Source organism: Oncorhynchus clarkii, chromosome 27, assembly GCF_045791955.1.
Source record: "Oncorhynchus clarkii lewisi isolate Uvic-CL-2024 chromosome 27, UVic_Ocla_1.0, whole genome shotgun sequence".
Taxonomy (NCBI): domain Eukaryota; kingdom Metazoa; phylum Chordata; class Actinopteri; order Salmoniformes; family Salmonidae; genus Oncorhynchus; species Oncorhynchus clarkii.
Window position 1 is genome coordinate 7,154,624 of NC_092173.1, and position 25,222 is coordinate 7,179,845.

General features: G+C 41.1%; 1 protein-coding gene and 1 long non-coding RNA gene across 2 annotated transcripts; one reads left to right on the forward strand and one right to left on the reverse strand.

Moving 5' to 3' along the window:
- Window positions 1–64: 64 nt before the first annotated feature.
- LOC139386280 (uncharacterized) lies at window positions 65–14,782 on the reverse strand. The gene is made up of 4 exons (XR_011629028.1): window positions 14,647–14,782; window positions 2,118–2,199; window positions 1,895–1,947; window positions 65–1,159 (listed from the first exon to the last, which is right to left on the reverse strand). It is a non-coding gene; the product is annotated as an uncharacterized lncRNA (long non-coding RNA).
- A 6,669-nt stretch (window positions 14,783–21,451) lies between these two features.
- On the forward strand, window positions 21,452–24,019 carry LOC139386283 (mRNA decay activator protein ZFP36-like). Its single transcript, XM_071131778.1, has 2 exons — window positions 21,452–21,566; window positions 21,830–24,019. The coding sequence occupies exons 1-2, from the start codon at window positions 21,534–21,536 to the stop codon at window positions 22,889–22,891; spliced, it is 1,095 nt and encodes a 364-aa protein (XP_070987879.1). The 5' UTR covers window positions 21,452–21,533; the 3' UTR covers window positions 22,892–24,019.
- The last annotated feature ends 1,203 nt before the right edge of the window (window positions 24,020–25,222 follow it).

The following is a 25,222-nucleotide window of genomic DNA, read 5'->3' on the forward strand; positions in this document are numbered from 1 at the left end:
AAGGCTGTAAACCAGGGACTCACACTGGCCATTATTCCACCAATCAGATGATATCGTATGAGTTTTTTTTATTTTTTTATTATTTATGACGCTACAGATAAATCTACCAATCAGGTGCCCTGTGTTGTATAACCAATTACTTCTCAAGTGTGTCCTATTTCATTGTGTTATGAAAATGTTCTCTATCAATTTTGAGGATGAAGAGGTGTGTCTTACTGTTAATAGCAAATGGAAAAAACAAGGCTTAATTTGTCACAAAATAATTGTGATGACTACAGTAAAACTGTGTCACACTGACCCTTGTTCCACCAATCAGCTTTGTGGCAACATGATTTGTGGTGCACTCTTACATTTTTTTTGCTATGGTAGAACTTAAAAGGGTTCTTTGGCTGTTGCCATAGGAAAACCCTTTGAAGAACACTTTTTGTTTCCTGGTGTAACCTTTTTGGGTTCTATGTAGAACCCTTTCCACATAGGAACCAAAAATGGTTCTCCTATGGGGACAGCCAAATAACTTTTTTTTTTCTAAAAGTGTAGCATTGCTTAAGCTACCATGTAGCAGAGCCAAGTTGTATTGCCAATTAACGGTCTGGGATGCTGTTAGATTTCCTCAGATTTGTCCAGTTTTCTGTTTTTTATTATGAAAGTTTATCTCTCAAATTTTACAAAGCTATTGGGAAAAACTACTACATTTGCCACCAAAGAATTGTGATGACTACAGTAAACCACACCAGGCAAATATTTGCGGTTCGGGTTGACCACAAGGCCTATTTTTTCCCTTTAAGAGCTTAAAAAGGCCCAATATTGGCTCTGTTCCAATACCACATTCATGTTGTTCTCACTCTTCACGTGTGGGAACGGGATAAACCTGTATCCTCATCAAAAACAAGATTCACTTTCTTCTGCTGTACAACACGTGGCACTTTTGAGAAGCGGTAAACCAAGTTCTCAGAATGTGCAGAAATAGCTGTGAGTATGGAGAAGAATGAGTGTTTGTCTCAGAGCTAGCGGGTGGGTAAATTGGTGAGTGTGGAAGTAAGTGGGTCTTCTAAGTCTGAGTCATTGTGGCCTGTGACGAAGCCTCAATGTTCATTCCACCTCATGTGACTCTGTTTCACTGTGGTTTTGGCACAGCGTTCGGGACTTCAGATGGATTCATCTGTGAGGGAACAAAAGAAGACAAATGGATTGTCTTAATGTTCGAGACAACATCACAGACAATCAAACAAGAAAATAAATGCTTAGATGATTGCACGCGTTGTGTGTGTTATTCCTTCAAAATAACTTCCTTATGTCTCAAATTCCCTAGGTGTTTGTGTTAAAGGCAGAAAAAAACAACATTGCACATTTGACAAAGAAGCACTGTTGAAAGGCAGAATAAGCAATATGGTTACGACAAAGCCAAGGAATGTCGGACAACCTGATTTACAGCAGTGATTCAGTAGATAGTAACAAAAAGTAGATATAGCGGCGATATTAAGATTTGTCACAAACACATGCAAGCTTTGGGTTCTTCCATCCAGGCTTAACTAAAAATGAAAATATAAATATATAGAAATATATTATGGTGTCACATGACCTATTAGAAAAAAAATCAAGCATTTTACAAAATAGACAATATGGACACAAAATAAAAAGCAAGCCTCTCTACAGGCTGAAAAGTTCTCTAGAATTACGTAATTAATGGAAGAGATGTAAAGAGTTTCACATTTACCTGTTCAAATCAAACATTACAGTCACACCCATCAATGCCAAAACACTGGTAGACTGAGTCAACATTAGCAGTAGTATGTTTCTGGATGTTTTTGCCAATAAAGCTTCTAATGTACATCCAGTGACAACAAAGTGTAGAACTTGTGAAGAAACATTGTCAGGTTGAAAAGAGATCACCCACCCCCTTGATTTCATCATACGTTCAACTGCCAGTCATTTGTAGGCTTTGGGAACCTAAGAATCACAAAAAGATTTCTGGTTAATTAGTTTGTGTTCTTACAAGCAAGTGTGTTAATCTCTCTTCCTTGGAATTGTTGTCAGAGTTCTTAGAAACCTGGGGATGTACTCTTAGCCACACTGGCTGGCTTATGCTCTGGGCAGCTTGGATTGAAAAGAAAACCCACCAAATCGAGCAGTAGATCTTTCCTCCCATGGACCTCACCTCCACAGGGCAGGAATGCAGCTCTCACCTTCCTCCTCACTGATCTAGGAAGACAGACGTTTTTCTTTAGTTCTAGGCTCTTCATAGTTCTTCATGATAAGTGCTGCGGATAGCGTGGGTGGGGCGCAGAATAGCATGGTTTGAACGGTACCTCCCTGGTGACATTTTCAACATATGGCCTGAGGTTTCAGCCGGAGGAATGAACTGTGATATGGTCTCTGGGGAATGGGAAACTTTCAGGGTTTTTGACAGAGTTTCAGTGCCGTGGTAGATGGACGGAATCGAAATCCATACCCCCAGAGTATGTACTTTGGCTAAATAGTGTAAACGCGTAATTATGCACATTCTTATATTATAAAAAACAATACTGATTAAAAGGGATGTGGGTGGTGTCAATATGTTGGCACATGGCTTCTGAAAGCAAATGTATTTTGCCAAAGTAAATCCAAAAACTTGCGTCAGCATTAAATGTTCTCTATCATTTCAATTTTCCGGTCCACCTTTTATAGATCCTAATGGAAAATGTCATAATGTATGAGAAGCATTCCATACTTTATGGCGAGCATCACGTTACAGTTTCATCTCATTGGTCATTAGGCGTTGACAGGTGTTTTGTTTGCTTTGAGGTTTTGCTGATTGAGGAACTGGTAATGAAGCGTGTTATGACTTGGTCTCTAGTAACAACAAGTGTACACCCTTCTCACCGTATCACCAAGACAACTCAAACAGACAATATGCTGAATTTACAAATACAATAGAAACCAGGAACCTTCTACTCTGTGTGGCCGCTTTCAAATACGGCAAATGTTTAAGACGAATGTATAAATACACATTTAACATACAAGTAACGTACGCAAAGTTGGTAACCACACAATTTGTACAGCAGGTTATTTATTTGAACGGACATACCTTAGGTTTGACTAAACTTCATGATTGCCCCTTTGTTAAAATCGGCTAAGAATTGAATAATAAACACTTGTATTTCATTTCCGTACCTCTAATCACTAATGGCATAAATTGCAGAAAAGTAAGACTAAATTGTTACCTCCATTACTACCACACATCAGCACAAGCCAAAATGTTTGGCCCACCACCACACCCTCCATAGGCCTAGTCCTAAGCCTTTTGCTCACTATCATACACCTCCAGTAGGCCAAAGCCCAAGCCTTTAGCCCACTACCATACCCCTCCATGCGGTAGGCCCATGCCTAGGGTCTTGATCCGCCTCCTCTCCCAGCATCTGCCGATTGTTTGACAGGGCCCTCTTCGCGACGTCTCCTAGCATCTCCAGTTGCTCTAGCTCGCCCTGTGACTAACACCTCTCAGCTATATTTCACTAACAAATGAGAAGACCTTCCAGATGACGGGCAGAGAAGAAAAACCAAGGACGGAAACTTAAAACATGTGGGAAAGCCTGGACTGCATTTCATACAGAAAAGGATACTCCAAGAAAAATCGGAACATTCCCCAGACCCCTTCCTCAATTTAAGAGGGACTTGAACCTCTCATAAAAGCGCTCTCAGTATGAATGGCTTGATGATCTTAACAAAAAGTGATACAATATTGTTATGCATTTGACTGACGAGTGAAGGAACATAACTATACCTAACATACACATCAATTTAATTAGTCTTGTATGTGTGACCTTGTCATTATTTTTCTTAAGAAATAAAAGCCCTTATTACACTATTGCTAATACTGTACGTAACACTAACACTACTGTGTACATTTCTACAACATTTGGGGTACTTTGCACTCTGAGCCAACAGATATAGGCTTACAAATAGGGTTTTACTGTCATAACATTAAAAGGTCAATAGGTTGTCAAAAAAAAGCCTGAAGTGAGTGAGTGAGTGAGTGAATGATTAAGTGAAAAAAGCTAAACATTTGTTCGTATGCAGGTTATTATCAACCTCAAAACTATGCAAGGAACTCTGGGTTAAACACAAGCATCAGTCAAAGCTATGTTGTTCTGAAGACATTAAATCAACCTATTTAAAATGGTGTACCAAATCGGTATGACTGAAGTGGGATAAGGAGAAGGGCAGAGGGGGGAATTCTCTGGCAGTGAGGGAGTCAAACCTCTCTTTCAGCTGGAGTCCGTATGACACCAGCCCAGAGGCAGCCATCTTGCAGCATTGCGGGCATTCCTGTGATTTAAAGCAGCAGGGTGAGTCACTGTGTTCGATGCAAACACGGCCTCTGATTCACACCCCGGTGACTAAGACCCCAAACGGACCCCACTGAGAGACAAGAAGTGAGGAAAGGAGAAGCCTCTATCTGTCTGCCATCTCCTCTGCCCGCCAAAACACAGGAAACCTGATAAGGGGACAAAATGCAATGCATTTATTTCCAAAGCTAATTGTCCATTGCCCAACAAATGATTTTTGGTTGACCTCAAAGTATGCCATGAGTCACTTCCCTAGTTGGCCCAAGTCTTCAGTCTACAACTGTTTCTAGTGACATTTCATTGCTAAGATTGTTTAGTAGGCCTATAACCTTTCTCTCAATAATTCTTAATGAGTTTGTACCAGACCAGTATAAAGCCGAGAAGATGTGTCAGAAAACATTTCTAACCTAAATTAGCCAACTCGGCACACATACCAATTTCAATGCATCATGATTTGAATTATCAGATCTTTTCACTTTTCTTACAGCTCATTAAAATGTACAAAATTGCCAAACAACAAGAAACATCCTTTTTCTCTCTCTCTCTCTCTATCTGCACACTGTCTGACTTCCTGCCTGCTACCAACAGAAACAGGTTGCACCTGCTATGTGACATCATAAAATATCTTTCCTCCATCATATCCTTACATGGTCTCTCCTATCATTGTTATGCGGATGACACTCAAATACTTTTCTCCTTTCCCACTTCTGACACCCAGGTCGCGACACTCATCTCTATGCATGTGTGGCAAATATCTCTGCTTGGATGTCGGCCCACCACCTCAAGCTCAACCTCGACAAGACAGAGCTGCTCTTCCTCCCGGGGAAGGCCAGTCAGCTCTAAGACCTCGCCATCATGGTTGTCAACCTTCCCAGTGTGCAAAGAACCTTGGCATGACCCTGGACAACACCCTGTCATTCTCTGAAAACATCAAAACAGTGACTCGACCCTACTTCACACAGGAAGCAACACAGGTCCTAATCCAAGCACTTGTCATCTCCAGTCTGGACTACTGCAATTTGCTGTTGTCTGGCCTCCCTGCTTGTGCCATCAAGCCCCTTCAGCTTATTCAGAATGCTGCATCCCGCCTGGTGCCCAACGTTCCCAAGTTCTTCCATGTCACCCCATCCCTCAGCACACTCCACTGGCTTCCAGCCGAAACTCGCATCCACAACTTGCCTACGGGGCAGCAAGAGGAATTGCCAATCCCTACCTTCAGGCTATGCTCAAACCCTACACCCCAACCCGAGAACTCCGTTCTGCCACCTCTGGTCTCTTGGCCCACCCCAATGGTGGAACCAATTTCCCCCTGAAGCTAAGACAGTCCCTGCGCATCTTCCAAAAACATGTGAAACCCTACCTCTTCGAAGAGTATCTTAATTCCCCAGCACCCCCCCCCCCCCCCCCCCCCCCCCCCCCCCCCCAAAAAAAAAATAGCCTTTCGTGAACTAACACTCACACTTTACCTTTTCCCTTTACTGACTTTGACTTTGCTGATAGCTACTTTAAGGAAAAATGTACTTACTATGACTGTGAAGAGTGGTTGTCCCACCTAGCTATCTTAAGATGAAAAGCCCTAACTGTAAGTCGCTCTGGATAAGAGTGATGGCTAAATGATGGTTCTTGCGCAATGGACGACACACCTCAATATCCCTTCTAGATGTTTTCATACTCCTGTTTCAACAACTGATACAAAGACATAAAACTTCACACACATGGTTAGATAATCATTCTTAAATCGAATGTCAAGTAAGGTTTTGATCAAAAGATGACACATTGCTCATCTAATAAAAATAAATACACTTTATTAAGTTGTCACTTGAAAAAGCAATTCCTTTGTATGTCAGATGGTACAATGCTATATGGTGTTAAGGGAAAGTTGAAAAAGTCCACGACCCACACATTTCAACCTGGGCATTTTGAAGCTCACCTTAGAAAGATATGACCTACATATCAAGACAAAGAAAGTTTTAGATTTTGTGAAAATTCAGAAAACACCACATCAAAAGGGCCAAACAGACATTTTCCATTCCCCTTTCTTTTTTTCAATTTAAAGTTTTATTAAGTTCTCTTGTTTTTCAATCAACCTACAAAACACATTCCACATTCACAGATGTGACAGGCTTAAAAAAAATAATAATAAAAATGTATTAAAAAAAAATAGAAATCAGAGCTCCTAAATTCTAGTACTGTTGTTTGCCATCCAAAACAACAGAGATTGGCCTGTGTCACAGCATTACTCTGATACTCTTTGGCTTCTTGCTTATTACCTTTACTGACCCTGATAACTCCCCTTTTAAATCCTCACAAACTTTAAGAGGAGCTCAAAACTAAATCCTCCCGAGCGGTCAGATGTATTTCTTCCTTGTGTGCCATGACATTAACTTCTCTGATAAGGTAGAACTGACTCAAGTGTCCATGAATCCACCCTTGTCCTAGATGGAGGTGATCATATGTCCCTTTTCCGTCCCTCTCTAGCCGTCCATTCGGATGGCTTGGCAAGGTTCGGGATACAGGAGGCCGGAGTGTTGGTTCTGATTCAGGACATTTCACTCTCACATAACCACGTCAAACCCAAGCACGGCCAAAACAATCGGGCTGACTGTGGAGGTTTGCCTTCTTAAGACAAATTTCGTCAGAAATAATCCCAGGGTCTAAGGTCTCACGCACGTGGCCCGGGATGTTTGATGTGTGGATTATTGCTCAGATTAAGCCTCCCCTTTAAAAAAAGAGGCACATTCAGTGAGAGGTTGGATGTAGTGATAAAAAAACACCAGTGACCTGCTTTGATGTGTAGGCCCCTGAATCTGAACATACACCAGGCCTGACACTCCTCACAGTGACTGTATGTGCATGCCCCAACCAGAAGCCGTGGATTACAGGCAACATCTGCACAGAGCTAAAGGGTGGAGCAGCCGCATTCAAGGAGCGGGACTCTAACCCGGATGCTTATAAGAAATCCTGCAATGCCCTCCGATGAACCATCAAACAGGCAAAGCTTCAATACAGGACTAAGATTCAAACCTACTACACGGACTACAACGGGAAGCACAGCTGCGTACTGCCCAGTGAGACGAGCCTACCAGACGAGCTACATGACTTCTATGCACGCTTTGAGGCAAGCAACACTGAAGCGTGCATCAGAGCACCACCTGTTCTAGACGACTGTGTGATCACCCTCTCCATAGCCGATGTGAATAAGACCTTTAAACAGGTCAACATTCACAAGGCCGCAGGGCCAGCGGAATAACCAGGATGTGTACTCCGAGTATGCGCTGACCAACTGGCAAGTGTCTTCATCTGTCTGTAATACCAACATGTTTCAAGCAGACCACCATAGTCCCTATGCCCAGGAACACAAAGGTAACCTGCCTAAATTACTACCAACACGTAGCACTCACGTCGGTAGCCATGAAGTGCTGTGAAAGGCTGGTCATGACTCACATCAACACTATTATCCCAGAAACCCTAGACCCACTCCAATTTGCATACCGCCCCAATAGATCCAACGATGATGCAATCTCTATTGCACTCCACACTGCCCTTTCCCACCTGGACAAAAGGTGGGAATTCTACTTATTGACTACAGCTCAGCGTTCAACACCATAGTGCCCTCAAAACTCAATGGGACTAAACACTTCCCTCTGCAACTGTATCCTGGACTTCCTGACGGGCCGCTCCCCCCATGCTGATCCTTAACACGGGGGCCCCTCAGGGGTGCGTGCTCAGTCCCCTCATTACTCCCTGTTAACCCATGACTGCATGGTCAAGCACAACTCCATCACCATCATTAAGTTTGCAGACGGCATAACAGTGGTAGGCATGATCACCAACAATGATGAGACAGCCTATAAGGAGGAGGTCAGAGACCTGGCAGTGTGATACCAGGATAACAACCTTTCCCTCAACGTGATCAAGCACACAAAGACAGTCGTAAAGGGCACACAAACGTCCATTCCCCCTCGAGAGACTGAAAAGATTTGGTGCATGTGACAAGTACAATATTATATCATTTTATTTGACATAAACCCACAGCTATGCCCTTTGAGGGCAGAGTGCATTTCACAGAGCAATATATGAGCAGTATTTGCACTTCACAATCATGGATAAACAGTCACGTCCATGGGCATGGGGAGTAGGAGTCACTGGTAGATGGATAAGAGGAGTGGACTGGAACCAGGTTTCGATGAAGGGAAATGTTCATGCATGGAATTGGATCGGGTTAGGTTCTAAATTAACCTGCTCTTAAATCGGGGTATTGCAATTGAGGGACAATGTCAGCTGAATGTAAATGTTTCAGTTTTAATAAGTTACTGTCAGGTTTTAGTTTCTCTATCAGTACATAACAGTGGCGGTCAGTGCCGTTTAAGATGAGGAAGGACAATGTTTTTTAATGAGCATGGCCTTATTTCCATTACAGCGTATTGGATGACTGTCATTCATATTCCATTCACCCAGCTCAATGTAACATCAATAGGTTAAGGCTCCTACATGATACTCAAATGTTCCCTATACCTATCATGAGGTTGTTACAACAGGTTGAGAGAAAAATTTGAGTAATCCAAACAGTGACACATTTAATAGCACCTTGCACACTCTTGCCTGCATCTAGCTGGTATAGGGTGTAATCATTACTTCATTGTCTTATGAATTAATTTCTTCAAAACTGTTCAACTATTGTCCTTCTCTCACTTTGAGTCAACTACTCACCATAGTTGTTGCACTCCAGTGCTAGCTAGCAGTAGCTTATGCTTTCAGTAGTAGATTCTTTGTCTGATCCTTTGATTGGAATGACAACATGTCAGTTTATACTGCAAGACCTCTGATAGGTTGGAGGATGCCCTCTGGAAGTTATTACTGTGTGTCTATGGAAGGGGGTGAGAACCCTGAGCCTCCTAGGTTTTGTATTGAAGTCAACGTACCCAGAGAAGGACGGAAACTAGCTGTCCTCCGGCTACACCATGGAGCTACCCCAGAGATTGCTGTTGAGGCTACAGTACATGACCTTCATTGCAAAACAGTGTGTTTTAGTCAATTATATTGTTTTATCAAAATAATATAACTTTTTTTTTCTGAAATTCACTAAGGAGAATGGTCCTCCCCTTCCTCCTCTGAGGTGCCTCCACTGGTATATACAGAATATAGGCCTTGACAAGCAAAACATGAACATGATCCAGCGTTTATGACATCTACACAACAAACAGTAACCTCCTTCACACCTCTTCAATGTTTTTACCCACTTCACAAGGTTCCCTTTAAAAGCCTGAGGGACTGTGTATGTGCGTGTGTGTGGACGTGTGTAAGTATTTGTGTCTATGTGCACACATTTTCTGTTATTGCTTAGCCTTTCACTTCTTTCTGCTGTGAGTGTCAATAGTGCCATGGTGGCAAATACAGAGCATACGTGAGAGCACCGCAGCAGGGAGAAGCTTCCTTCAGGAGACAGAGGAACTACACAGACTTTTAATAGGGGAACACACATACGCACCTAGGACCTAGGAGACATACAAGATATCGGAAAGGTGTTGCACTGTACCTTTGGCCTACTTTAATGTGAGAGAACATTCATAGGGAGACGCCAGCTGACAAAGAAGCTTCAGATCTGATTGGTGAAAGGGCTACACCAATGACGTGTGGCGTTTTCAAATCCACTGTGCTTCAATTTGAATATCTAAAATATTCCCCGCTTTAAACGTGACTACTGCATACATGACCTTTCCATAAAAGTATGGGGAAGTTATGTTATGGGAAAACACAGCTCAACGTGTCCACACAACCATTGGTATTTACTACTGCTGTTCTGATTAATGCTAGTATGATCATTTATGACATTTCCACATTTTTCCCATCAGACATGGCTGATGAATGGCAGTCACCAGAGTGTCGGACATTATTCAACATGATATACAGAGAAGAACCAGCAGCACAAATCCCAGAAACGCTCTCCTCACACATCAAACTTTACCCTGCACATTTTGCCTCCCCTACCATACATGGAAATACTTCTTTATTTTAAAAGAGCAGACTCTTGATTGTGAGTGAGTGAGTGAGTGAGTGAGTGAGTGAGTGAGTGAGTGAGTGAGCGAGTGAGTGAAGTAGGGCCTGTGGAATGGGGAATGTTGACAGGCGAGATGGTGCTGAGATAGCGCCTGCACATCAGGCCTGGTGTGACGCATGGCAGACACGCCCACTCCCTTCCTCCATCCATCTCTATCCCCCTCTCCTTCTAACTATCTCTTGCCCTTTTCTTTACTTTTCTCCCCTTCCAGTATGACAAAATGTTTCTTTACCTCTCATAAAATAATGCTATCCTCCCATAGCAATGGCGGTTAATTGACAGATCAAAGGTTTTGGAACACACTCCGTTCTCCCTTATTTTATTTCCCATCTCAATTGAGTTCACTTGCTTGTGTTTCCCTATACAGGATTTACATGCACTGCTGGTGTTATGAAACATTTAGGGGAAGCTGCCTCCCTTGGATTCTCAATAGCACTCATCTGCTTTCCTTTTTCTCCACTAGACCAGAGAAAGAACAAAAAATCTGGTGTTGCGGAACCACTGTGAGAGCATTCAGGACGTTTGGTTTCATTTTCCTTCTTCTGCTTCTGCTTCCCGTCTCTCCCACCCCTTAACCTCCTGCTAGGCAGCGCTGGCCCCACTTCCTTGAGAGGGGAAAAAAATGTAGAAATATGATAAAGAGGGCAAAGAGGATTGGGAAGAAAGAAAAGTGAGAAAGCATATTACAACTTCAGATTCTCATATTACTGAAGAACCAGGGAGAGACTCGCAGAAGGTTTGAAAAGAGAGAGACAATGAGAGAGAGAATTAGAAAGAGGGGGAAAAATACAGCGACTGGAAGGGGTGTTGACATGGAGCTAAATTACAGAGGGGAGTTCAAATAAGCACGGCCATAGGGATTAGTATATGCTATATGTGCTAATACACAGAGTATTCATAACTTCAAGCCTGTCAAAGAACCACATGAAAACCAATCCAACACTGAAACTCCATTGATATTACTGAAACTGAACAAAATAGGTCATGACGTTTGAAACCTAATCTTGAGGAAATGTACTATTTTCATAGGTGTGACCAAGGATGACATAGGAATTACTATTTTTTTGCATAAAACACCTCAGAAAGGGGTGTAAGGCTGAGTCATAAGCTGTGGTCAAATACCCATACTAACATACTGTATACTACATACTTAATGAGTATATACTACATACTATACTGTATACTGTTAGTTCGTTTAAGTATACTGTAAAGCGTCCTAGCTCTTCGCCTGTCTACCGGAAATTGATGCTGTTGCTATGCAACCTCTTGCTAGCAAGTTAGCATAACAAATGACTAGCTAGACGTTTTCCGACTTGGGATGTGTTCTGAAATTCAATCTGGAGTGCCAGAGGGCGCTCAGAGTGCGCTCTGGGCATTTGTAAATTCAAAGCATTGTCAGATTGTCTGTTTGTAAATTCAGAGCATTTCGCTCTTGGAGCGTTCAGAGCGCACACTGAACCCAAGCTAACTGGCTAATGTTGGCTAGCTTGCTAGCAACTTCCAGATACAAATGAGAAAACACCTAACTGACCATTGGTGACTAACAGTGCTGCTGGCAACAATTTAATTACGCTTTTTGCCAACGTTTACTGACACCGGCCATCTCTGAAATTGAAGTATAGCCAGAGTGAATTTACAAAAGTACCATAATGTTAATTGAGAACGCACAACAACTACACCACTTAGCTAAGCTAAAAAATTATGGGAATAATCAAGTAAATAAACATTGGGTAGTTAGTTATATAGCATATAGTTAATATATTGACAAGTTTGATGTATTATTAGCCAACTAACTTTAGGTAGCTAGCTAACATAACGATAACGTTGCATACTGCTGTAATGATATGCTCTGTGGTGCGTAAGAATAGCATAGCTAACAAATTGTCAGCCAACTTAACATGTAAAGGTTGCCTATTTGAAAAGTCATTACTTTATTACATTGCTCAACATTTTCTTAACAGTTTTCCCAATTAGTTAAAGCAATGAATTGGATGAAGCTTTCGTTGGACTTTGGCTACATATTTCCCATAATTTTCTTCAAATCTGAAAACGATGTGAAGCCACTCCCATTTTCAGAAGAATTGCATTTTGTGCCCTAAAAGTACGGAAATAGTGTCAACATCCGGGAACTTATAGCATACCAACTATATCCATACTATGACCAATAAGCATACTTTAGACTCAATTTACGTCAACACAGCTATAGTCTTACCGAACACTAAGTGGGTCCACATCCACAAAGTTATCATCCAGCAGTACGGCACCTGACCATGAATACAGCTATGAGTGAAACATGGAAGAACTCAGAAAAGGGAGTGTGTGTGCTTGGCCATAGCCCAAAGAGCTCTCACAGAGGTTAGGTTTGAAAGCCTATTGCATGTTATGAATAGATACACTTAAAAATACACAACTTTGCAGAACATAACTATTTCACACGGATGAGAAAAAAAACATTGCACCATAGGAACTGTCTCCTGGCAGTGTCTGACCCCTTTGTCACAAGGCGTCCCCACTCTGGACACAGCTACATGGTTCACTGACAATAATGTTCCCTACTTTATACTGAGAGAGCGAGAGCATGAGAGAGAGAGGGACAGAGAGAGACTATGAGAGCTGTGCTGCTGCAGAGTGAGTGGGACTTCCGACCTATCTCAGGACTGGCAGATTCTGCACTCAGCTTTGACTGCCATACCACACTTGCCTGTGAGGGGATGGCTCAATCATTCCCACGGCGCCTGGCCATTAGGACCTAGGATCATCCAAGTTATTAAAAAGAACAGACTAGCACTGCCTTTAGTTACACCTATAACGAGACAAGAATTGAAATAATGATCAAAATAGCCACTTCACAAGACAGTGCTGAACTTATTATTGGAATCATAAAGGCCTTTCTTGTATTTTTATTTATCTAATTATCCCTCCCACAAATGGTCAAATCTGAGATGATGTCACCATCCACTTTGTGAATATTATCATAGAATGACACTGCCTTCCATGTGCGATGTCACACGTGTGGTCAAAATGTGGCTACATGTCGTGTGATCACGTCACACCTGTAAAGCAGTGATATTTGTATAGACTGTATTGAGAAGGGAAGTGCCACACTGACATGCCAAGCTTCAAATATCTGTAATTCAACATGCTGGATTCTTCAAAGACTATCTAGTTTTTCACGCAATCTTGAACCTTGAGTGAACCTGAATTGTGGTACAATTCCTGGGACAATATTCCACAGCATTCTTTCCCCGACAGGCTAATGATCCCATTTCCGACCTCTGCTCAGTGTGAAAATGGTGCGTCAGACGTTTGACCGCGATGGACAATAAAGGACAGCATCATTGGCACTGCGGGGTGTTGTCACTGCGGGGTGTTGTCACTGCACGCTGGGCCACTATATTCAGTGACAGGTGCATAGAAAAGTTAAGGAATACGGTTTTATGCTTGGATTGACAAACAAGCATCCACATATTAACTGGCTCAAAGCAAGTGGGTTATGTGTCTCGGTTTTGATATTCATTGATAGCCCATTTTTTCTATAACAGGGAGACAGGGCACAGTAGCCTATGTGTATTGACATCCATTCATGTTTTCCAGGTGCGGTAGACAGTGCTGTGTTCAAGAGGGGTTGCGTAAATAGAAGGGAGGTAGCATCAACTCACAGAGCCAGTATGTGAAAGACGAGGGGTGGTATTCCATATATAAGGCCATGTTTGTTCCTCAGGGAATATTTCACACTGCCAAAATGTGTTTTCGAAGGGAAGTGTAAAAACTGCACCTCCATAGCGAAAACAGAGTGGCACAAATGCAATCCCTCTGAGGACCGCTAGAGTAAGCTACTGCTTTGACTCGCTGAGGTAGTTCTAGGAAACAGTCATACCTGGAAAACGTCATGTACCAAAGTATTACCCATTTTCTGTTTTTTTTTCCCCCAAAAGCAAATCTTTTAAAAAGCATTTCAAACTGAACTTTTGAACTCAGGGAGATTAACCTCACGGACAAGTTACCCAGTGAGTTTGTCAGAACAAATCCAATAGGCTAAGTGAAAACATACAAAGGCAATAGAGGAAAACGGTTATCATTCAAACATTATAGTCAATGCAGAGCAATACGTAGCTACGGTACAGAACATAGGCCTACTATACAGCACAAGACCTCATATACACCTATTTCACAAAGACACACTGATTTCAAACAAAGGAATAGAACACGGAAACACCTCTTGACAAAATAAGAGCCACTGTGTTTCTAAGGGGGGAGACTCACTGTTAGTAATGTAATGCGAGCAGGAAAGGAAGGTACTTTCCCTTGTAAAAAGGTCTGTAAATATGGGCTCGTGACCAACTGCAGCAGCCGAGTCAGTCGATGCCCTCTGTCCTCCTCCTGTAAGGTCATCCCCAATGAGAAGAGTATGTGGTGCAACTGACTCATATTCAAGTGCCCTGATGAAACTGAAACCAAGCAGACAAGAGTATGAAAAATGGGGGGAAACAACCATGGAGAGCTTGGAGGGTAATAAAAAGGGAATACTTTGGATTTGGATTCGATTTAATAGGATCCCCATTAGCAACAGCTAGTCTTACTGGGGTCCGACATATAACGAAAAAGACATAACAGACAAATGACTTTACAATATACATACAGTACCAGTCAGAAGCTTCCATTAGCAAAGGTCGATGTCTGCACCCCCTCGGAAATCTAATTAGCAAAAAACATATATATCCCTCTACAACTCTGTCAGTTTAAGCGAGAGATACAGTACCAGTCAAGGATTTTTCTTCATTTGGACTATTTTCTACATGGTAGAATAATAGTGAAGACATCAAAACTATTAAATAACACATATGGAATCATGTAGTAACCAACAAAACAAATGTATTTTTTAAAGTAGACATCCTTTGCCTTGATGACAGCTTTGCAAACTCTTGGCATTCTCTCAACCAGCTTCACCTGGAATGCTTTTCCAACAATCTTGAAGGAGTTCCCACATATGCAGAGCACTTGATGGCTGCTTTTCCGTCACTCTGCGGTCCGACTCATCCCAAACCATCTCAATTGGGTTGAGGTCAGATGATTGTGGAGGCGAGGTCGGATGATTGTGGAGGCCAGGTCATCTGATGCACCACACCATCACTCTGCTTCTTGGTCAAATAGCCCTTACACAGCCTGGAGGTGTGTTGGGTCATTGTCCTCCTGAAAAACAAATGATAGTCCCACTAAACACAAAGCAGATGGGATGGAGTATCGCTGCAGAATTCTGTGGTAGCTATGCTGGTTATGTGTGCCTTGAATTCTAAATAAATCACTGACAGTGTCACCAGCAAAGCATACCCACCCCATCACACCTCCTCCTCCATGCTTCACGGTAGGAATCACACATGCGGAGAACATCCGTTCACCTACTCTGCATCTCACAAAGACACGGCGGTTGGAACCAAAAATCTCAAATTGCACTCATCAGACTAAAGGACAGATTTCCACCGGTCTAATGTCCATTGCTCCTGTTTCTTGGACCAAGCAAGTCTCTTCTTATTATTGGTACCCTTTAGTATTGACTAATCTTCATGTCTTAAAGTAATGATGGCCTGTCGTTTCACTTTGCTTATTCGAGCTGTTCTTGCCATAATATGGACTTGGTATTTTACCAAATAGGGCTATCTTCTGTATACCACCCATACCTTATCACAAGACAACTGATTCGCTCGAACCCATTAAGAAGGAAAGAAATTCCACAAATGAACTTTAAACAAGGCACACCGGTTAATTGAAATGCATTCCAGGTGAATGCCTCATGAAGCTGGCTGAGAGAATGCCAAGAGTGTGCAAAGCTGTTGGCTATTTTGAAGAATCTCAAATATATAACATATTTTCATTTAACACTTTTTTGGTTGCTATATGTGTTATTTCATAGTTTTATGTCTTCACTATTATTCTACAATGTAGAAAATAGCAGAACATAAGAAAAACCCTGGAATGAGTAGGTGTGTCCAAACTTTTGACTGGTACTGTACTGCACACTTAAAAATATTAACATGTAGTGTGTGTATCTGTCAGTTACACATTAAGGTCAGTACATACACACAACAAGTAAGGAGTACATTTCCATTTGAGTGGAAGTTATGGTCCACAATCATTCAGGTAAAACTTAAGTATGTAATTTGGGGTAATGGGAGGGGTGAGGGTGGAGGGATTCTGTTATGTGTAGTGTCTTCAGAACGTATTCCTACCCCTTGACTTATTCCACATTTTGTGTTACAGGCTGAATTCAAATGGATCAAATTGATTTATTTTCTCACACCCATCTACACACACTACCCCATTAATGACGGTGAAAACATGTATTTATATATTTTAGCAAATTTATTGAAAACTAAATTCATAAATATCTAATTCATATTCAGTATTCACACTGAGTCAATACATGCTTACAATCACCTTTGGCAGCGATTCCAGCAGTAAGCATTTCTGGGTAAGTCTCTAAGAGCTTTTCACACCTGTTATTCTTTTTTAAATGATTTAAAAACTCTGTCCAGTTGGTTGTTGATCATTGCTAGAAAGCCATTTTCAAGTCTTGCCATAGGTTTTCAAGCCGATTTAAGTCAAAACTATAACTAGGCCACTCAGGAACATTCAATGTCCTCTTGGTAAGCGACTACAGAATATATTTGGCCTTGTGTTTTAGGTTATTGTCCTGCTGAAAGGTGAATATGTCTGCCAGTGTTAATTGGAAAGCAGACTGAACCGGGTTTTCTTGAACCAGGTTTAGCCTGTGCTTAGCTCTATTCCATTTATTTTTGATGCAGTCACCGCCATGCTTGAAATTATAAAGAGTGGTACTCAGTGATGTGTTGTGTTGGATGTTGCTTTATTGCAAACAGGATGCATGTTATGGAATATTTGTATTCTGTACAGGCTTCATTATTTTCAATGTCATTTAGGTTAGTTAGTATGTTAGTAGGTTAGTATGATCCATCCTCAGTTTTCACCTATCACAGCCATTGAACTCTTAACTGTTTTATTGTCCACCATTGGCCTCATGGTTTCTTTCCTCTCCAACAACTGAATTAGGAAGGACACCTGTGTATTTGTAGTGATGGGGTGTATTGATACACCATCTAAAGTGTAATTAATAACTTCACGATGCTCAAAGGGATATTCAAGGTCTGCTTTTTTTTTGCCATCTACCAACTACCAACTATCTACCCTACTTTGCCAGGCATTGGAAAACATCCCTGGTCTTTGAGGTTGAATCTGTGTTTGAAATTCACTGCTTGACTGAGGGACCTTATAGGTAATTTTATGTGTGGGGTACAGAGATGAGGTAGTCATTCAAAAATCATGTTAAACACTATTGTTGTACACAGAGTGAGTCCATGCAATTTATTATGTGACTTGTTAAGCACATTTTTACTCCTGAACTTATGTAGGCTTGCCATAACAAAGACTATGAATATTACATATTCAAATTTTGTTGACTCAAGACATTTCAGCTTTTCATTTTTAATGAATTTGTAAATATTTCTAAAAACATAATTCCACTTTGACATTATGAGGTTTTGTGTGTAGGCTAGTGACACAAAATCTCAATGTAATACATTTTAAATTCAGGCTGCAACACAACAAAATGTAGAAAAAGTCAAGGGGTGCGAATACTTTCTGAAGGCACTGTAAATACTGACTACTATACAATAAAAAAAAAAATTGGATTTAGGTGTTGAGTCTATTGACAGTGCTGAACACAGATGTGTCTGGACACAACCCTTCACTTATTCTTGAGCAGCATTGAGAGGAGTTACATTAAGAGCAGCTCACTATGAGCTGACAATTTTGTCAACAATAAGATAACTGCAGCATAAAAACAGTGAGTTTAGCTGAGACATTTGATAACTGGGCCATTTGAGTCACTCCCAGGTCACTTAGCATAAGTGGTATCGGTGAATGATTGTGTGGGTTAATGATTTGTGGAAATTGGGACAAAGGACATGGCATACGTGATTTTCAGTAACAATCCACAATGCACAAAATGTGATTTCTGTATGCATTTACATGGAGTTACATTTATAGTTTTGCTTTTACTCATCTATTTGTTGTTGGGCTGCTAATACAAGCTATAAAAGGTGCTTTATAAAATGTATACATTTCAATTATGTCAGATTTTGTTTTGCATACGTTTTTGTAATAATTTCCCTAATTCATACCACAGCCTCCCCACCCCGTGCACATGTCACCATGAGTGTTCATAAGGGGGTTCCTGCCTAAACATGCCTATTGGGATGTCTATAGTGTATAAACTGTACCTTTGCTAAGACTGGAAAGCCCCAATGGAAAGCTTGGCGTATCGCACATTGTTGCGCACTATAGAATGTCCCTTGGGGCTTAGCTAGCATGTATATTTGTGTGAGCATGTGTGTATGAGCAAGTATGCCGGGCCCCTCCCCAACTCACCAGGAGCAACTTCCCATAGTCTTGGGACCGGGAAGAAAATAAACTTGGAGAAAAGATGCACACCACTTCACAGTTTGAGAAACTAAAGAAGTGGATTGGGAAACAAAATAGAAAAAAAGGGAAAGAGAAGGCAAGGAAGAAAACATTTTCAATTTCTCATGAACCATTTTTTAAATATAATTTCCAGCCAAATTTGACAAGGTAGTGGAAGCTTGGGGTTATTTTTAACTGGACATGAGTAGGCATGCCTGCCCTACCTGCTTCTGTGGCCGGGAGTTATGCTGCCAGCAATTAATGAAACTTGAGCTTTTCAAGGTCCTGATGGACACGTCCCACTGCTGTTGGGATATAATGTAAAGGAAAGGTACACTGTGACCACTAAGGTGACATTAATGTAAAGGAAAGGTACACTGTGACCACTAAGGTGACATTAATGTAAAGGAAAGGTACACTGTGACCACTAAGGTGACATTAATGTAAAGGAAAGGTACACTGTGACCACTAAGGTGACATTAATGTAAAGGAAAGGTACACTGTGACCACTAAGGTGACATTAATGTAAAGGAAAGGTACACTGTGACCACTAAGGTGACATTAATGTAAAGGAAAGGTACACTGTGACCACTAAGGTGACATTAATGTAAAGGAAAGGTACACTGTGACCACTAAGGTGGGAAACTGACATAATATGTATTGAGAGGGTGGGACATAGAGTGTTTCTGCCTCAAGTTTGTGTTTCAGTTCCACATCCACCCCTTTGGCTATATAGCCAAGGAAGAGTTGGCTTACAGGAATATGTACACAGCAGTTACTAAACATCATGTTAGGCCAGACTCTGCACCCATTTCCCCTCACATCGTCTCCATAATACAACCTTAATACTGAGTTAACTATAGGCTATAGAGTTTAGGACACAACCAGATTATACAAAAACACTATTCAGCAACAACGGTGCTGAAGTCAATGTATAAGCATTTTGAGGGAGTGATAGGGTCCAAGTGAAATGAGCAGTTTCCTCAAACATTGAATAGTTGAAACAGTGTTCCTTCTGCCATTAGGTAGTTTGGCAATCAAATGACTCAATTGAAAGAGCTCAACGCACATCCAAGTGTAAGCATTTCAAAGTAAATATGTGACTTTCTATCGCACTTCCTTGTTAGACTTATGAACTGTGTGACAACAAACCCACATGACAAATAGAGATACAGTCACCTCTAAGAACTGTAGATCAACTCAACATGAGCCAGTTGATCCATGGGACACTGTCCCTGGATATATTTTGACTGGATATGTTTTTAAACCCTCTGAACTTCTTCAACTTGACACTATTTACATGAGCAAGTGTAGCAAAATGCTCTCAGAATGTAGTCTACTAATCAAGGCAGAGTGGGTTATTCCACACTTTAAAATCGGGCCATTGTTGCGCCTACTTTATTGGTGTTAGCCAATGGTAGTTAGCCGCTGAGTTAATGCCAAAATGACTTATTTAGCCACACAAATTCAGATGCGTTTCTCACTCGTGTGAACAGTGCTATGTCAGGCAAGGGATAGACCCATGGTTTCATTGATGGTTAAATAGCAGAAACAGAAACATAGTCATTATCCAAGAGTTTCCTGCTATCGAGGGATTAGTAATCACATTGTCTGTTTACCATTGGGCTACCAGTAACACAGATGGGAAAAAAAATACTTACATAGCCTAATTGAGCCTTGTCATGGTACCACACACATGACTTAGCAAACCCTACATGATATCACAAATAGAAACTAAACCGTATCCTGATAAACCCTGTGTTTCAAGTCTAGACTGATTACTGGATAATGTTATTTGTTACAGTAAGATCTTACTAAAGTCATTGCCTAAATGGATTCATATCACCTGTCATGACATTGTCATGAAAATGGACATACAGATGGAAACACAGATACATTTTAGGCCACCTTGTTAGATCTATAGTCTACATGACCACCATCCAGTCTCCAACTAAATCTAGGCTACATGGAATTGACCATGTCTGTTTTGTGCCAAAATGTGAGCGTAATTGTCTGAAGGTGCGATTGAAAACATTGACTTTAAATAATGCACATTGGCATATATATATTCCTATTGCCTAAGGGTATATAAATAACTATCTCTCCCTCCTTCGATGGCTAGCCTATAACTGTTGGGAAATGAAAGTAAAGACTGGAAAATATATTATTAAAGACAGAATTAAAAACAGAGAGCAGGTCTCACGCATATAAACCAATGAGGAAAAAGTATGGGGTGATTCTGGTAACAGCCTTGGGGGGAATGTGACCAGGAACTAAGTAGTTAATCATAGCCTACTATCCCAAAACTAGTCGTCATCGTAACTTAAAATCGAATGAACTTAGGAAAATAATGAACAAGTGGGTCACTACTTATGGGCGTATTATGTAGCCCTAGTCTATATGATGCGTTCATGTTTGAATGTTGGGGAAACTGAAACATTTCACAGCTATTTAAAAATACAAAAACATGGCTTTACGACAAACCCTGGTTGCTGTGTATGAAACTTTACGGGAGTGGTGTCCGGGAAGATAGCACAGGAAACCCCGCCTGCCGCCAGAAATAAACTATAAAAAGGGCTAGTCCTTCAGTAACAGCGCAGCACAATCGCCCGTGTCTTGCAGCTGAAAGTGACAGGCGAACTAAAACTTTTCAACGGACAAGAATACATAGAAGCATGTCAGATATGATCGACGATATTATCACGAGGGTAAGTTTTATTCACTGGGGTTATATGTATGTTCAGATCGGTAGTATAAGCTATGGTTATGCATTTGGTGCGTAACAAAAACACAATTAGACTATTTTATTAGTTGTTGGCTACTTTCAACTTTGATTACATGTTGAAATATTCACAAAACATATTTAACGATTAAGCTTCTGAGGAGCAGAGCATATGCTACAATTCTGCATCGTGAGTAGGCTATTATATGATATAACGTGATTTATTGACTGTTATATTTCTCTCCACAGAATCTGATCAATCTGGGTTTAGATGAACCATTCACCCAGAAACAAATTCAACCGATGGTACCTCGTCTCAACCGTTCAACTTCGTTCTTCTCACCAAAGAGCCATAGTCTAAGCTCTGAGCAATTGAACGATGATACCCCCTGGCCACTTGACATTTGGAGCAAGATTGCTCCAAGTCAACCACAGGTTTCCTTCAGACCTGACCGCTCCATGAGTCTGACCGAATCCAGTGTACTCTCCTTCGGTAAAATGAAGACCCTGGATGAAGTGCCTCCACCGCCTGGATTTCCCCCACTGAACAACCCGACACCTCTCCCTTCCAACCGTTACAAGACCGAACTGTGCCGTAGTTTCCAGGAGAACGGCAGCTGTAAATATGGGAGCAAGTGTCAGTTTGCCCATGGAGAGCCTGAGCTGCGTGGTTTGTACAGGCACCCAAAATACAAAACGGAGGCCTGCCGCACCTTTTACAACTTTGGCTACTGCCCATATGGAGCCCGCTGTCACTTCATTCATGAAGAGAAGCTCACCCCCTTAACCCAAAAGTTCCACAACCAAGCACTTGCTGATCAGAGCCCACGTCAGCTCCGTCAGAGCGTCAGTTTCGCAGGTTTCATGGGATCACGCAGCTCTCCTCCCCCTGCGCTCCACGACCCCCTTGGCTTCACCCGTGCGCCCTCGGTGTCACCACCCCCTGCGGACATTCTCTCCCCAGTGTTCAATGACACCCAACGCAACACATTTCAGTTTTGTCAGAGCCGACCCAGTGTTGGTGACATCCACAACATCCCTATGATAGTTGAGCCACAGAAGCCCTCACGCTGCGTTTGTGGCCACGGAAATAACTTCCCAGACACTCTGAACAAATCGTACGCTATGGAGGACCGCAACAACGTCTACATCACCCAGCAAAACCTCCACCGCTTCTCTTCTGAAGATTCCCTCTCAGATCGGGATAGTTACACCAGCACAGGCAGCACCAGCGGTTCAGAGTCCCCCACATTTGATGGGGCTGGCAACAAGCGCCTCACCGTCTTTGCGCGTCTGTCACTCTCTGACTAAGAAACCCAAACCACATAGAGACAATCCAACACCCGAACCTTGATCAATTGTGAAGGTTCTGCTTACACAAATCAGAAATCCTATCAATATGATGCGCATCAACACTTTATACTGTTTATTTATATTAGTAAATTACTTGCTCAGTGACATTTATTTGGTACTCAAACTTCTATCAAAATCTGTATATTTTTTATAATTATGTATATTTTCATTTATCTTTTCATCTTGTCTTCCATTAATTGCTTTCTTTAAAAATGACCTTGATGGTTATGATAGTAACAAACGTTTTAAGTAGCTTTACCTGTCTCAATCAATAGGAGAAGGACCTAGTAGCCTTACTTCAATTAGTCCTTTAAATATATGATAATTTGAAACAAAAGACTCCCCTCCATTTAGTAAGCTGACAGAACTGTTTGTCAGGTCTGTTTATACTGTTGGTATTCATGTGCATACCAAAAACTATTCAAACCATCAATGTGACTTGGAAAATGACGACAATACATTCTCTCACTGTGATATGCACTTTAAACTAGGTATTGGGAGACTAGTCTCTCTATGTAGCATTTAACCAAAGCTTTACACTTCTTTTTTTTAATTATTTTTTTTTTACTTTTGCCAAATTCTTTGTGTAAGAACAGTTTTTCATATTATTTTTGGACTTGTTATTTTTGGACTCGTCATATTTTAACACATCTGTGACAAAAGTGAGAAGGTGCTAGTACGCCGTCTGTGTATGTCACAGATCTAGGAGGGGGTATTTGTGTAGCCTTTGCCATTTATTGAGAGACCTGTTTTGTTCCATAATGTTTTGACAACCCTGGTTGGGTCTTTACTCAACTGCAGTAGGTGACTTCTATTTCATCAGGGACTGTAACATCACAGTATTTCCATAGACGATATGTTGACTTATTTGCATTTCTTTGCTTTTTGTAATTGTAAAGACTTAACTAATATATTTATTATGATATTTATTGTGGTAATACCAATGTATTTTGTACTTATTTATCAAGAACTTGTCAGGGTCTGTAAAAACGATGTGTGAATTATTGAGAAAAAAATATGAATTTATTTTTGATCGCCTAAACAAGAGAAATAAATGAACATGATAAATAAATGTAATTTCTTGCATTTAATTGTTTGTTTTTTTTTGACAGTTTTACAGTTTGTCTCAAGTTTGATTCAATAAGGAAAAACCTTTCTTACTACTTGATGACAACACAAACAGACAGCTATATGAGGGCAGAATACATGGCTTAACAATACAAAAATAGAAAAAGAAGAAGCTCTCAATTCCTCACTGTAACCTGTGAGCAACCAGTCTTTATCTTTCTGGAGACGGCTGTTATGTCAACACAAATGGGTGATCGGTCCAGTATTTGGCCAAAATACTGTGTCAGTCACTGAAGGCATTTGACCCAAAACAACAACTTATCCTGCATGTATAGAGCTCAGTTTCATAACTAGCCATGCGCAAATGCTGGAGCTAATGTGTTGATAGGGAGCTGAGCTGTAACCTAGCTGTGTGGTCAAGTGCCTGTCATATATGACATTCCTCTCCTAGGACACCATTTCCTCAAGGGTGCTCACCCTTGTGTTTACTCACTGGCAAGGTTGTCATGGTTAACAGTCTTTCCTTCTGCTCTGCATACACTTGAGTGTAAACCAATACTTGCTATTTTTATTTGTATCAATGTTTATGATGTCAGATATGACTAGATTGCTTCAGATAGGCCTTCTATTAAAAATGAACTCTGGATGAAAAAAAAATCTCCTTTTGCGATGTGTCCCTTCATATAAGGATAGCTGACAGGGTTTTATTGAGGAGTTTTTAATATGGGCACAGGATTAACACAAAGAGCAATGCAAGCACTTCCTTATATCTTGTATTTGAAATGTGAGGTTTATAGTGTTAAATCAACCTCCCTGCGTCAATAGCCTACTCTTACTCAACCCAGTAAGGTCTTCAAAAGTCTATACGCTGCACATTTCTGATGGGATCATCAGAAATTCCTTCTCCAAGAATAAAGTAGGGGTCAAACAACAACCCTGAACACATAACTAGGGTTATAAAGGGAGGGTATATTAATGGAAACTTTAGATGTCTACCAGTAAACCAGAATTTTGTTATCTTTCAAGGATTTTATGTAATCTATCAAAATACAACAGCGCTATCTGGTGCAGTAAACACAAAGACAGGAAACAATCACCCACAAAATACCCAAAGAATATGGCTGCCTAAATATGGTTCCCAATCAGAGACAACGATAAACACCTGCCTCTGATTGAGAACCACTCTAGGCAACCATAGACTTACCTAGACAACTAAACTGA

What these genes read in the sequence shown, in the direction of transcription:
- LOC139386283 (XM_071131778.1), top strand. Translation starts at nt 21,534, where the DNA reads ATGTCAGATATGATCGACGATATTATCACGAGG. An exon ending in TCGACGATATTATCACGAGG is followed by an intron (nt 21,567 to 21,829) that starts GTAAGTTTTATT and finishes TTCTCTCCACAG; the next exon opens with AATCTGATCAATCTGGGTTT.